The 14,646-nt window shown below is 46.6% G+C and overlaps 1 protein-coding gene across 2 annotated transcripts in view; it reads right to left on the bottom strand.

Annotated features, from left to right (window-relative positions):
• Window positions 1-222: 222 nt before the first annotated feature.
• Window positions 223-14,646, bottom strand: part of LOC139989485 (uncharacterized) — a 264,665-nt gene continuing 250,241 nt past the window's right edge. Inside the window, exons 5-6 of one of the 2 annotated variants that reach the window (XM_072007946.1) lie at window positions 3,506-6,230; window positions 3,065-3,383 (exon numbers count right to left, since the gene is read on the bottom strand). In XM_072007946.1, coding sequence (XP_071864047.1) covers window positions 3,211-3,383; window positions 3,506-6,230 — 2,898 coding nt within the window. In that variant the 3' untranslated portion in view covers window positions 3,065-3,210. Of the gene's footprint in view, window positions 6,231-14,646 lie in introns of both variants that reach the window. The other variant, XM_072007938.1, reaches the window with a different exon arrangement.

Below are 14,646 nucleotides of genomic sequence, written 5' to 3'. Positions count from 1 at the left end.
TATTGTCAGCGGGATTCGAAACTTTCAATTACAAATATTAAACTTATCGTTGGAAAGAATGTCCGTCGAAATCTATGTATGTAGCGTGCCATGAAACTCGTGCACCTAAGTACGTTCGAATCGCTGCAACGTATCAACCTCAACGGATCCCCTATTTATTGACTCACGTCCATTAAACCGTTTAAAACAGTGTGGCAGGGTAACGTAGAACGCAGACACGAATGATTTCGATTGGTATTTATTTTCGTAAGATGAGTGTTCTTTATAATCGATCTATAATATCATACATCATAGCATTCCGTTTATACATAATTACAATTGTAAATTCTGGTTCGCCCTTACGATGAGTAATTAGTTAGTGGGTTCGTCGTATGTCGCGAGCTGCCATCATTTCTTTTTATTCTCTTCCTTTTTCTCAATTCTCTTTCACATCGCCATTCTTAGCCGAGAAACATGAAAAATCGTTTGGGCACAGGCGCGTACAAAAAGAACCTGTTTCCGGCCCTCCTCCCTGTTTCTTTCACTTGTCGTCGATTCGCACGCAGATTCTGGTTGTGACGCGTGACGCTTTACTCACACGCACGTGCACAGACTACGAAAATAAGGTATACAATGTATGTACAACGGAAAGAAAAAAGAAAGAAACGACGGTCGATCGTCGTTCGAACATCGTACAAAATTTCTTCCACGTTTTTTTTTTTTTGTATTTTCCTCGTGTTGTATTCGTTCGATTATTTCCAATACGATCGATCGACAATCGACTACGATCGAACGACAGGCGATCGTTCGATGACGTAGGAAGGAAATCTCCGCGGCAGTGCCCGCTACTGGCCGCTGGTACAGCGTGTGTTCTCGTGTAGGACCCCTACGAAACAATAAATAAAATCTATCTATTCTCATTTATCTAGCGCGAGACGACGTAAGCTTTGATTCAGTGATCGATCTGTTTGCCCGCCGTTTTGCTCGCCGCGACGATCGCTTCGGACCTCTACACTCGATTATTCCTTTTTACCATTCTTTACTCGTTGTCTATGCATATGGGTGCGTTCACTGCCGATTAGGAGTGTTTGAAAGCATTTAGCATCGAAGGATAGTATTTAAGAGGTAATGTGGGCTGTGTTTAGAACTGTGTCGATATCTAGGATCGAAGATGATTCAGGGTACTTGATGCGTTGATTTTTTGGAATTATACACGTGAATCGTAATGCGCGGACGAAGGTAGTAAAAAAACATTGTCATTCGTATTTAAAGATTCGGAAAACGACGAGAGAATTAAGAGTTCTGGACACTTTAATATCTATAGCGTAGCCGACAGTGAACGCGTAGGGCGCCGTCTTGGATCGGTTCGATATCCCGGCCCGGATCGGTTCTCCTTTACAAAACTATCGTCATCATTTCCGTTCCCTCGCGTCGCATCGGTCGCGTCGAAGTAGCTTAATTGATTAATTACGCGATACATCGAAAAAAGGTACTATGTTTATATATACAGCAGTAGTAATTGATTACTGATTAAATAAGTGGCATATTTATACTAAACGTTACGTTTATCACAACGATGATAAAATCAGCCGGAAGACCGAAACGAGGGCGCGTTCGATCATTCCATTCGTCGCTCCATTTTTCATCTAACCTCCACACTCCCTCCATTCGTCTGCTCCTTCTACCGCCCCTTCGATCATCAGGGAAAGAAACGAGCAGAGGAACTAGCTCGATTCGCTGAACATCTCTCCTCAGTCGACCAGCTTTCTCTTTTTCGTTTAATGCTCCGTGACACGCGAATTGGAACAGGAACCTTCACGGGACCGGACGTACCTCCCACGCTAGGCTCTCGACTTACGAATTTCGATCGTTCGGAGACTTTCGTGTATTCCGATTTCTCGTTCGTAGACCTCGAAGAACGATTCTGTCCGATCAAGCGCGGCTACATGGGCGAGGTGGACGATTTTTCCGATTCCAGCGGCGTGGCCGAGGGTTTCCGAATTGACTAGATTGGAGCACCTTGCGTTTGCACGAAAACTAACTCGAGAACCGGGATTGGAACGCGTCAGTGACCATCCCAGGTTGCCCCAGAGGATGTTGTCACTGTCGCTGGCAAGATTTGAGAATGAAACGGTCGATTCGAATCACCTGGGTCCTGCTTCTTAAGTACTTTCGCTGAACGTGTCCGGCAACCATCGAACCGCGACGAGATCGGCTTTGTGCTCGAGACCGACTATAACAGAATTATGGAAGCCGCGTGGGTGGCAAGATTCCGGTTCTTTAGAAGGTATCGGATCCACGATATTGCACGTTTTCGTCGAACGACTGGATATACTCGGTCAAAGTCGCGAGCCAAGTCTTCCGCTGACCTGTTCCGATCGAGATCATCGACGATCGCAGTTTTGGCATCACAGTAAGGGATAATAGTCGCGTCCGCGGAAGGAGATCGGTCACGAGCCGCTGGTCGACAGAACCGATAAGTCGCGATGAGCCTGTGGGTCCTTCGAGTGGGCGTCCCTGACCGCTCTAGAGCCAAACACCCGGTCGCAACCAGGGATCGTGCATCTGGCTTCTTCCTTTCGGTCATCGGAACCCGGCGAGGACATTGGCGAACCCGACCCGGGAGGATGTCTGTTCCCCTGGTCCTGCGACATCCTGGTCAAATGGTTGAGATGTTGGTGAGTAAGCCCGTTCAGACCAGCCAGGTGAGAGGCGAACGAGGACAGGCCGGAGAAGGTAGCTCCCAAGTGAGGTGGCAGTAAAAGAGGATGCGGGGGCGGTATTCTGGCTGCCAGATCAACGGCAGACGGTAGTCCAGGTGTGAGAGGATAAGCTCCGAGAGCACCGATGCCTGCGTCTGTGTATAATCTCGCGAGGAACTCGTTGTGCAACAACGGATTCATCTGGGTATCGTCTACTCTGGGTGATAAGCTCGGTGGCAAGCTGGACGAGAGAGGCGGACTCGACGACGTGGACAGGAGCTTTCGATGTAGGTTCAAATTAGCCGAGTGCCTGTCTCGAGACCTCTTGGAGGGGAAAGCTGCGTTGCAACCGTCCACGCTGCAGCGATGCATCAGCTTTAGATGGACGTTCTGATAATGCGTCTTGACCCCAAAATGGTTTTGGAACACCTTGCCACAGGCAGTACATCGGCGCGGATTCTCCCGGTCCAAGGGAACCTCCTGGGTGCTGACAAAGCCACCGTTCTCGTAACGGGCATAGGTGATAAGGCTATTGTCCGTATCCATGGCCGCTGTGGAGGGTGAGGCGCTGGATGAACGAGAGCCACGTGAGGAATTGTCCATGGTGGTCTCCTGGTGCGTCGTGAGGCTGACGGGGCTGGTAGAGCCGCGGCCAGACCTCGAAGCCGCCTGCTGCATCCCGGTGTACTGCATCGCGCGACCCTGCGACAAGGACTCGAGTTGACGCAAAGTGTTGGTCGAGGAGTCGTGGGAGAGGTCGTCGGCTGTCGTCGGACGGCTGTCGACCGAGCTCGGGGCACGGGAGGGATCATCGGGACGCTCACCTTCTTGATTACGCAGCGCCGCGTTCACCTCCTCATCATCATCATCCTCCTCGACCTCCTCCATCGGCTCATCCTCCTCATCATCACCTTCCTCCTGGTTCTCTTCTTCCTTCCCCTTCTCCTCTGGCTCCTTCTCCTTTTTTAACGACACTCTCGTCGTTGTTTCGTCCTCCTTAGTCGGCTCCTCGCTCTCGCTTTTCCGTCGATCGGCCAACTCGGAGGAATTCGGATCTTTCTGTCCGATCGAAGCCACGGTAATTGAGCCGGCTTCTGTAGCACGAGTTTCCGCCGGCTCGTGGCACGTCTTTGGCTCTGGACTGATTTGCCTCTTCGGCGATTTTACGCTGCTCGCTCTCGAGCTCAGATCCCGCGGCTCGTCCTGAGACAGATCTTCCGCGTTCTCCTGCGACGACGCCGTATCGCGTTTACCACCGCCGCCGTTCGTCCGCGTTCCATCTCTTGCGTTGCACGTTTCAGGCGAACGGGAGCTCGACTCGTGGTCGTTGAAGCTCAGATTCTTTGGAGAACTCGGAGAGATTTTCCGCTCCTCTGCTTCCAATCTGGACATCGACATATCTTCCGGTTGGCTCTGGAAGTCGTTTATCGTCGAGATTCCCGCACCCTCCGACAGACAGCGTCTTTGTACTCGTTCCTCGTCGTTGGACGAATCTCCGTCTGTGGACGAAGAGTGAACCTCGGTTAAAACGGCGCATCGAGTAGGATGCTGAGACTTTCTCTTTCGCACGCCTCTGCTGTGCAAGGACGTCGAGTTCATCGAGTTCTGGCTCACGGAGTAGCTCTGTTGATCGATCGTGCCCATCGAGTCGTTGTCCTCGTTGCTGTCCGCGTTGCTCGCGAGATCCTCCTCCGTCGGATCGCCGAAGTACAATTTCGGTCTCTTTGCCAAACTAAAGTCGGCTGGCTGCTCATCGTCGTCCTCTCCGGGACGCAAAGGCAGCCTAGAGGGCAGATTGCTCGCGTCGTCTTCCGCTACAACTACGATACCTCCATCGTCGTCGTCTTCCTCTTCTTCCCCTTCTACTGCCGCAGTAGAGGCCTGAGTGGAGGGTGACACCGTGTCGACCACGCTGTTGCTAGAGAAAGATCCTCTAGCCGCAGCGGTGGTGTTGGGCGTCTCTGCAGCGGTCGTCATCGCCACGCCCGCGGTAGTCAGCGCGGTGGTCGTCGAAATACCCGCGTTCGCGCTCATCCTCTGCTGTAGAGCCTCGTCGTAGCCCGGTCTACCCTGACTCTGAGACTGTAAGTCCAGGTGTTTGAAGTCGAGGCCGCACAGCGAGGCTGGCGATCGAAGATCGGGAGGTGGAGTCAGCAACGGAAAGGAACCGAAGGGAAGATGATTGAGACCGGTAGCTGGAACAGGTAGACCCACTTGGGGTGGTAGAACGAGCGCGTGCGCCATGGATGAACGGCCATCGTGCGGCGAGATCTTCCGCCGCAGATGAGGCGAATGTAGTTTTGGATTCGGATTGGCGCTGTGTCTGTTGCGCGATCGCCTCGAGCTGAACATCATGCTGCATCCCTTCACGGTGCACTGATGCATCTCGCGTAGATGTACCGCGCTGAAGTGGATCTTGAGCGCGCCTTTGTCGCAGAAGGTCTTCAGACAGACGTTACACTGCACTCTTTTCTTCCCGGTGGTAGGATTGATGAACGGAGTACCAAGATTAGGAGGGATATTGGCGGACGCGCCCCATTGGCTACCCGGCCGTTTGCCTGGCGAGTGAGGCTTTCTTCCGGGGATTCCGGGTGGCCTGCCTAAAGGAGCAGCTTGGAGAGGTAGTGGAGGAGGGTGTCGCTGCTCGGTAACGTGCTTAGACATGGAGTCGCGCCTGCTGAGGTTCAGCGCGCTGTCCGAATTCTCGTCGTCCTCTTCGTCTTCCTCCGAACCGAACTCGCTGCTTTTCTCGCCTCCGCTGTGCACGTCCGCGGGCGCCGTCATGCCTGTCACCGAGCCTGACGACTTGCCCATTGGCGGCGGTGGAAAATGAGTAGGGAAACTGGGAGGAAGAGCACCAGAGGACACCGCCACCGAGAGAGGATGTCCGAAATTAAGCGCGGAAGAGGAGACCGGCGCTACGGGTGGCATGTGAGGCCTCTGAAGCTGGTTGCTACTCGAATGGTGGGGCGGACTGTGCGGGCTCTGTGGATTTCTCATGGATTTTCTATTTTGCAACAGCTGCTCGGCCGACGGTGGTGGTGGAAGAGGTGGGAACGCCGGCAGTCCTAAGGTTCCTAGTTTCCGAAAGTCGAATGGCTGCATACTCTGCAGTCGGTTGAGCGGTGATACCGTCAGATGGGAATCTAGGCTTCTCGGCGGTGAATTCGCGCTACTCGTCACCCCCGCTGCGGGGTTTCCACCGGACGAAGATGAGTAGTGTTTTTGAGCCGTGGGCGACATCGACGGATGCGAGACGGAGGGTGGCGGCGGCGGTGGTGGCAGAGGAGGTGGCAACCTCGAGCCTGGAGGCGGGAGACCGCAGTGGAGTAGGTGTAGAGGTGGTGGTAAATGTGCTAGTGGCATCGTCGGCGGCGAAGGTCGTCTGCTTGGTGACATAGCATCCGTCCCCGGCGTCCCGGCGGCCAGCAGCAACTGCTGCACGAATGGACGCGTCTCGGCGAATCTGAGGAACTGCTGCAGTACCAGCGGCTCCTCTTCAGGAGAGCAGATGCTCCATCGGTCCAGCACCGGGCCGTTCTGCGAATCCTGGCAAACAACAAATTCGTCTTTCGTTATTTTTAAGTTGTTCTAATCTGAATTAAGTTACGAAGCAACGTCGAATAACAAATTAAATAATTTAATCCAAAGCTAGCTGGAACTAACATATCGCGTTTTCCTTATGTTTCATGGATATCTCTTCGTTTATCATTTACATTTCAACATCTTTATAAATCTATGAATCGCCACCGATCAAAAGGATAAATCGTAGTACTTTGATGGCAAAATACATAGAAGTGCGGTTTCACGAACCTGCAATTAAGATCGAGTTCAACGTAAGGATGTCAGAAGAAAATTACATCTTCTAGGAACGCGTGACAATTATCCCGGAATAGTCCTCAAACCGTAAACGCCGTATAACGTATTAGAGATTAGCTACGTGCCGCACGCAAAGTGGCGGAAGTCGTTTCGCTTCCTCTTGTAATTCCGCGTTTTACGGTCAATATCGTGTTTACAGACAAATAGTAGCAAGTGCACGTCCGCGAAAGTTCTTGCGAATTCTTTCGTAACACACCGTACAAGAATTATGGTATTTATAAATGTAGGATATTATATTTTAAGATATAAATATTTTACTCCAATAATAGTCACTTGCTCTCTTAGTGTATCACACGTGCTTCGCAATATTTAACAATCCTCAGTTTTTTTTTGCGCTTACCGATCGTTCGTAGATAAGTTTCAAACTCCGGAAATTCCGGAACGCGATTATAAATTCAAACTAAACTGTCAACTGTGACGTCAAGCGTCGAGAAAAAGCGTGAAATCCGCAAAAACACTTGTGTGTCACGGTCGTCTGTCAATGAAGCGTTGCAGGAATTAGAATTGCAACTGTATTAATAGACTTGGTTCGTATTGCTAGCGATTTCCATACCTATAATCGAACGTTAACCAATCAGTTGCCGAGCCGCTTCGATACTAACTCGTTACTTCTTGTTTATCCTCGACTTATGATCAATTTCTCCCGATTACATTATTGTGTTACGCTGCTTTACCATGACTTAATAATAAAAAAAAAAAAAAAAATTAAATAAAAGGAGGCAAATCCTTCTCTTCGCGTCCCTAATTACGAGATAAAAAGCAGCTTTATGATAATTCCTTGTCTGGACAAAAACGCTTCCTTTATTCGTATAGCGTGGAAGGCCGCTTACGTAATGACCATGTGCACAGGACGATTAATAAGAACGGATCGACGAATAACCGAACTAATTTATTCTCTTTAACGCAATTAGTTCTAGGTGAGTTGTCGCGAAACGTCCACGTTGCATACGATTCATCGATCGTAATTAACAAGAATCTGAAATTATCGACAAGGCAATCTTGTTTGTTAACGATAACGAACGTTGTTAATGCCGCGAGGGAGTGAGACCGACATCGAAGATTAAACCGTTACTGAAAATTGAAATTTTCAATTAAAAAAAATGTTTCTCCATTTAATTGTAAATTTCGTACTAGAAAATTTTCTTTCCTAATCTGTTGACATACTGGGAAGGAGAAATAACCGTACTATCGTAGTATTACTAGTACGAATCGCAAATTTGGAAAGTAGCATTGCAGGTAGAACGTAATAGACTACTGCGGATAGACTTTGGTTATCTGAATTTCTCGTACATTTCAAAAACGAAGAACTGGTGGATGGAGAGCGTAGGAAGAAGACAAAATTCTGCTAATTGATTCGTTAGTGTGGCCAATGTGGCCATCTAATGAGTTCTACACATTCTTTTTACGCGTGAAAAACACAGTCGGAGGAAGAACCCTGTTCGAAGAGCGTCTTACAGCCAACAACTACGTACCTAGTAAGAGAAAGAAAAATGATAGAAATGAAATACAAGATTACGAGCTTTCTAATAGCAAATGCAAAAGAAAATAGTTTCGTACGGTAAAGTTCTTCAGGCATCTCCCATTCCAACATGCGTCCGAATCTTCAATCAACAACAATATATTATTTTCCTCGTTAGCGTCTCGACAACCGTAAAGACATCTTTAATTCAACAAGAAGAAATCGTTTCTTCTCGATTTAGAAAACAAATCCACGTACGCACACATCGCAAAGAAGAAAGTAGCAATTTCCGTTGTTTAGTATTTTTCCACTTCCTCGTTGCCGTTCATTGTCAGCCAGCGACGTGCTTTCAGAATCGACTCGCAAAATCTGCAGCTAAGGTCGCCGGTTTCTCTTTCGTGTTCTTGATTTCGATACACCTGTTCTTCCATGGAATTCCGTCAAAAGTCACGATCACTTCTCAACGATCGATTAACCGATCGTTCTTGCACCAACATTAGATCGATCCAAGATCGAACGAGAAACACCAGTTCATGCTTCGTCAGCAGACTTTTCAATTATTGAGATAATTAATAGTCGAAGCTGTTTTTTGATATATTAAAAATTCTATAAAAATGGAAAATTGTAATATCCATGATCTGATCGGGAGAAATTTATATTCCCGTGAAAAAGGCTAGGAAAAAGGTAGGAGAGAATTTCTTTCAATTTGACGGTCTTTTTGTATAATTTTTTTGTTATTGTGATCCAGTTTGGAGGGTCTCGCGTAGCCGGAACGTCACGTATCGACACCGGAAGGTAGTCACGGCTCCTTCTAAAATCAGGGTGGCCAATGCGAATATATAGAGCGTCCCTGTCGGCGTCGAACTTGTATATTTACGCATACCGACGGGCTCGACGTAACGCAGGACGGCATCGCGGCGCGACGCTTTTCGCGTCCCGCTGTATATTTCTTCAAGCACGCACACGCGGCCGCGAAACGACGCAGCGCCGCGTCGCAAACCCTCGTTTCAGCGACGCCACTCGAAATTCGAGGCGAACGCCGCGTTATTTTTCGCACCGAGCTCGCTGACGCGAGGCGACGCGAATCGCGCAAGGCTTTCCCGAATACAACGCGACTTTGTAATACGAGACAACCGCCATTTTCTCTTTGTCACGTTCGAGAATCGTTGGGATCGCGACTTGTACGATGAGCGTTCGATGTTTCGACGCGTTACGTTCCAAATAATCGTAACGATTACTATGTAATTTTCTACTGCTCTCTCGATATCCATTTAAAAAAATCTAAATCTCTTTGTCCGTTTTAACGTGGAGTTTGCCAACAGAGAAACTCGAATGACAATCATTCATCGTGGGCATGTAACGGCGCACCAACAAATTACGAATGGAGAATTACGGGACACGTCCAGGACACGAGAAGGACACTGACCTCGCAGAAAACTGAATTTTAAGACGAAAGAATTTTAACACGATCCCGTCAAGTGTTTCTTTAAAAGATCGTTAATCAATTGTGGGAACAAGAAAACGAGCACCAAAAAGTCTCTAATTCCGTGGCACTCTGGTGCAAAACGTTCCGCGTCGCTTCGTTACCAGCCTGTAGAACAAAGATTAACTTTTCATTAAGCGACCCGTAGAAAAAACGTCCTGTAACTTGTGGCGCGACGCGACGGTGAGTAATAAATTTCCAGTTTCAGATTCCATCGAGTCGGGTAAAAAAGCAGCGGTGAAAGAAAAAATGGGCGAAAAAAGACGTTTTTCGAGCTTAAAATCCAGACGCATTAAAACGAAACGGAAGGACGAAAAATTTTCCAAAAATCGGCAAATATTAGTCGGTGTGCGAAAACGTCGACGTTCATCGACGTTGCGCGATTTTTACACCGACTACCGCTAAATATACTCCATTCGACGGAAGTTGCGTTCGACGTTACGTTATGAACGCGTCGACCGTTCAACGCCTCTATTATTCCCGGTCGACGTTCTAATTGCGACACGACCAATCGGTGCCGACCTCTGGTAATGAATTGACGAGAGAAGGAGCAGGTTACAGTTACGGGATCTAGGAGACTGGCTGTGAAAATTATGGTAATCACGGGTGACACGTAGGCGCGATGCTCGTGAACGTGGCAATCTGTTCGTTTTTATATTTGTTATAGGTTATTGTTAATTCAAAATATCGTTAAGTTGAAGTGCGATTTTCCTAGTTTCGCGGTATTTTTACTCGTCGCTGAGATCTCACCGCTCCTTTTACGAACATTAAAATACGATTTTCTCCATACGTGTAGAAATCAGCATCGTGTAGTTCATAGTATAAAAAGAATTTGACGATTTCTTAAAAATTCTACATGATGCTTTCAAAATCTCCAACTACCAATTCCTATTCCTGCAATTTAACGCGTAATCGTTATTCGCGTAAGGACAATCACCATCGCTGTTACCCTGTCAACCACCCTAAAAATTCCACTTCATCGAAAAACCACAATTCCGCAGTGTGTAACCACCCTATAACCAACAGGATTCCTATCAGCTCGCGTGCGGAATTAAATCCGAGTCCCACGGTACCGGCCGCGTTCTTAGACACGACCGTTTAGGCGTTCCTTTCACGTAACGACGAGCGTTTAGTCGTTTCGCGGAACTGCTTTTCACCCGGCGGACCTCCGCTGGTCACGCACACGTGCGAACCATCACGACTTCGCCCAGGACGAGCGATTTGCCACGAAAGAAACGAAGACTATCGGACTAAACGAGGAAAATCCGTGTGGGAAAGTCGCGAACCGGCTAAAAGACGCGAGTTTTGGAAGGTGATTATCCGGAAACAGGCGAGAGTACGAGGCGGAGAATGAGTCGTTGTTTTTCTGAACACGACTGTTTGAAGGTGAAAGTGGAGACTTCCAGGGAACAAGAGGTTTTTATCGTCTTGCGAACCGTTGTGGCTCGTTGATGATAATTTTTAAAACGTAGAACGTAGAAGGTTTTCATTGTGATTTGATTAATCGCCAATGGGATGAACCGAATTTTGGCTCGATGCTTAATTCGTTCATTGACGATTATTTGGAGGGTGATGGTTTCTCGTTTGCCTAGTTTCAGGTGTGATATATCGTGTAACAAGTTTGCTACACCTATCTAATACGCTATGCGCGCACAAATTACGTCGTGCGACGAGTTACGCTAAAGTTAGTACGACGTACGACTGGCGCAACCCTTCAACCTCGCGACAAACCACCCAACCAACACTTGACTAACCGCACGTTCCATCGTTTCCACATCGAACGAGCCTCGAAACGGTTAAAATACAACGAGTTACTCGAATCGCAACAAATCTACCGCTTGAGAGTGGACGAGAGGAGAAAAAAGATGGAAATACGAAAGAAAGGAGAGCCATGGCCAGACAGAAGAAACGAAACGGACTGGAGTGGATTCAGGGGACAGTAAATTGAACAGCTCGGAGGCAGAGGTTGGTAATGATCGAAGAGGCAGCGGACACGGGGCCGGAGGGGCGGCGGTAACAGTCGAATTAGCGAAATCACGCGTACGTGAGAGCAATCGCTAAACCGTTGATACCATATAATCGGTAATATCTTTCCGCACGCTAGAATGTCTCTTTTTGCGCGAGGCCAGCCTCCTCCGGGCGATCAGCCGTTTCTTGCCTCTTCTGTCGAGCGGTTCGCCGCTTTTTGGGACATCTAATGTCCTTTAAATTGGCCGATGAACTCGAACGTCGCGCTGCTTATCCCTACGTCCGGGGGATTTTATTAATTTCCACGACCGCTGATGGGATAATGATAATGATAATAGACCAGGAGGACGTTGAACCGTGCGTCGGTCGCTCGTTTGGACAGAGGCATTGTTGAACTAGGTTTCAGAAAGGTGACGCACGGTCCGACGATGGTATCAATTTGGAACAGTGGGTTATTTTCAGATGGAATGTTGTGGTTTTTTGCTCGCGCAGAATACTCAGGTGACACGGTTTCGATACAACGGGAATCGAAAGGCGAGGATAATTGTCAGATGGCACGGAGTTTCAGCGAAGCTAAATAGACGGTTCTTTTCTACGTGTACCGTACAATTCTATTTATAGGGACAAAATGTTAGCTAGTATGAATAAACGAGCTTCTGTTAATCGAATTTACTCGTCCGAATGTGAACTTCTATCGTTGGAATTGCCACATTAATTTATCGTCGAAAATTTCTAATTGCATAAAGCGAGTAATGGCAGATCTTGGTCGAACGAGTGTATTTCGATTAATTAAACTGATCGTAAATACGTACGTCAGAATTAACAGCTACAGAGTGTTCCTTTTACATGGTGTTACGTACAGTGGAACAAAGACGATGCTAAAGTACTGACTAATTACGTATTCTACTCTTGATTAGGATTCTTTGCACCGTGTAAAAACACCGAAAGCAACCATCGTAGCAGCGATATTAGATTCTACGGCAAAGTAGCAAAAAAGTTAAATTATAAGCGAATTTTTTGTCTTATCAAATTTACTAGTTCCGTTGATTTCAGAAGTCACGTTAATGCCAATGGCGTTTAAAGATGGATGAAAAATGTAGGTATATATGTATATAGAGAGGAGACGAAATTACCATCAAGCTGGCAGCGTCACTGTCAGCGAGCGCGTTCATGCGTCATTTACTGTATCTTAAATCGCCCCGGGTGCGGTTATTTCTTGCGTATTTTACATTGTGGCCATCGCGAATCTAAGCTTCTCTTCCTGGACATATTCTTGTCACCGAGATAGCGAAGAAACGCAATTTCGAAATATCACCAGGAAGAACTTATATAAATTGACTGTTTCTTGTATCGTTTTACGCGTAAGCTTTTATCTTTTTTTCATAAATCATAAGAGGCATAATAAAAGATGCGCTATTCATAAGAAGTTGTTGCATGATCTTACGAAAGACCACGATATTAAAATAAAATAAATTTATTTAATAAATTAAGCTGTTCGTTTGTCGATCGATAGTTTTACTGTTCGTTGAAAATCGCCAATATATTTAAATAATCCTAATTTAGAAATCTAAACGAATTAAGCTGTTCGTTCGTTGATCGATAGGTTTACTGTTCGTTGAAAATCGCCAATATATTTAAATAATCCTAATTTAGAAATCTAAACGAATTAAGCTGTTCGTTCGTCGATTGATAGGTTTACTGTTCGTTGAAAATCGCTAATATATTTAAATAATCCTAGTTTATAAATCTAAATGAAATCAAGTAGATTCATCTATTTAATAGTACAACAGGTACACCAACAATACACAATTACAGAACCATTCGAATACAAAGCATTTAACCTGCAGCAGAATACGATGCTAAACACACCGAAGTGGCCAAAGATTTCCCACGAAAAAGAAAAAGAAGCGGTACCCCGGTTGCGCATCGACCATAAATTCATCTAATTATTTGCATATAACAATTCTTTCCTTCGAAACCTGCGGCGGCTTCTGTTTCACGGAACATTTCCAATTAAATTTTCATAATGTTCTATTTCGCGATCATCCTGCCGATAAAAGGTTCGCCTCTGTCGACGCGACGCATGAATCTTTCCTTTCCTTTCCTTTTCTTTTGCCTGTTTTCCTTCGAATCAGCTTGTGCAAACGCATCCCCACCCTCCAGTTTCCCCTCGTGTCGTCGATCATGCTCGGCGATCCGCAAGATTTACGCGACGTAAACAAAGGAAAGGAAACGCCTGACTAGGAAGGCACGTAATTTAAACAAAAAAATAAATCATACGGCTCGCGGTGAGAATCGGAACGATGTGAATCGCGTTTAACCCGCTTGAAGCGGGCACGACCGCGTGCTACGGGGTCTCTTCTGGCCGTCTTCTCACGGAAAAATCACCCAGGCTAATGAAATCGGTCGCACAATCGCCATTATTCACGGAAACGGAGCGCGAGGCGCGTGACTCGTTGCGCTTCGCGAAAATCCTCCGCTCGAATTGCCTCTAGGAAAACGCGCACAACGGTTTATCGTTGGCTTGGCTTTTTGCACGTCTTTCGATTATTTTGATTAGTTTGCATGGGTAAATTGATCGATCGAAAGAACGAGAAGCACGAGCAAAAAATTCCCAACGATTGATTTCGCTTGGAACGACGATGGTCTGCTGTTTACGACGGAGGAATCTGACATGCATCTATCGCATTTGACGGAATGTTTCTAATTTCTAATTTTAAATTTTTACTCGTTGTTACGCAGCGTGTTCTAGGTTTTTCTCGTTGAACAGCGCGTTTACTTGTGGAAGTAATCAATACCTACTACTGAAAACTTTTCGCATATTCCGTTTGGAAGAAACTCGATGATTTTCTTGCGAATCGTTTTAAATCGATTGTCTCCTAAGTGCTGTATAATTACACACCTAAAGTACTCAGCTTTGAATCAAGTAATTCGTACCGTTATACTTAAGATTACGTAATATTTTAATCGACCTTGAGAACGTAGTAGAGAGCATAAAACGTGCTTTAGACACGAAACACGTTTGGCGTGACACTCGAACGTGTCTGATACGCCTTGATCCAAAAGCTCGTTTTGATCCAAAAACAGAGAGATAACAGCGCTGGTAATTTAATTAACAAATGTATCTTGATAGAGGAAAAGAATTTCCATGGAATTTCCAGCGTCGAGTGTTTATT

The sequence above is a fragment of the Bombus fervidus genome, chromosome 1 (assembly GCF_041682495.2).
Source record: "Bombus fervidus isolate BK054 chromosome 1, iyBomFerv1, whole genome shotgun sequence".
In the NCBI taxonomy this organism is placed as follows: domain Eukaryota; kingdom Metazoa; phylum Arthropoda; class Insecta; order Hymenoptera; family Apidae; genus Bombus; species Bombus fervidus.
Note: the sequence above shows the minus strand (reverse complement) of the source record. Positions and strands in the feature narration are given on the sequence as shown.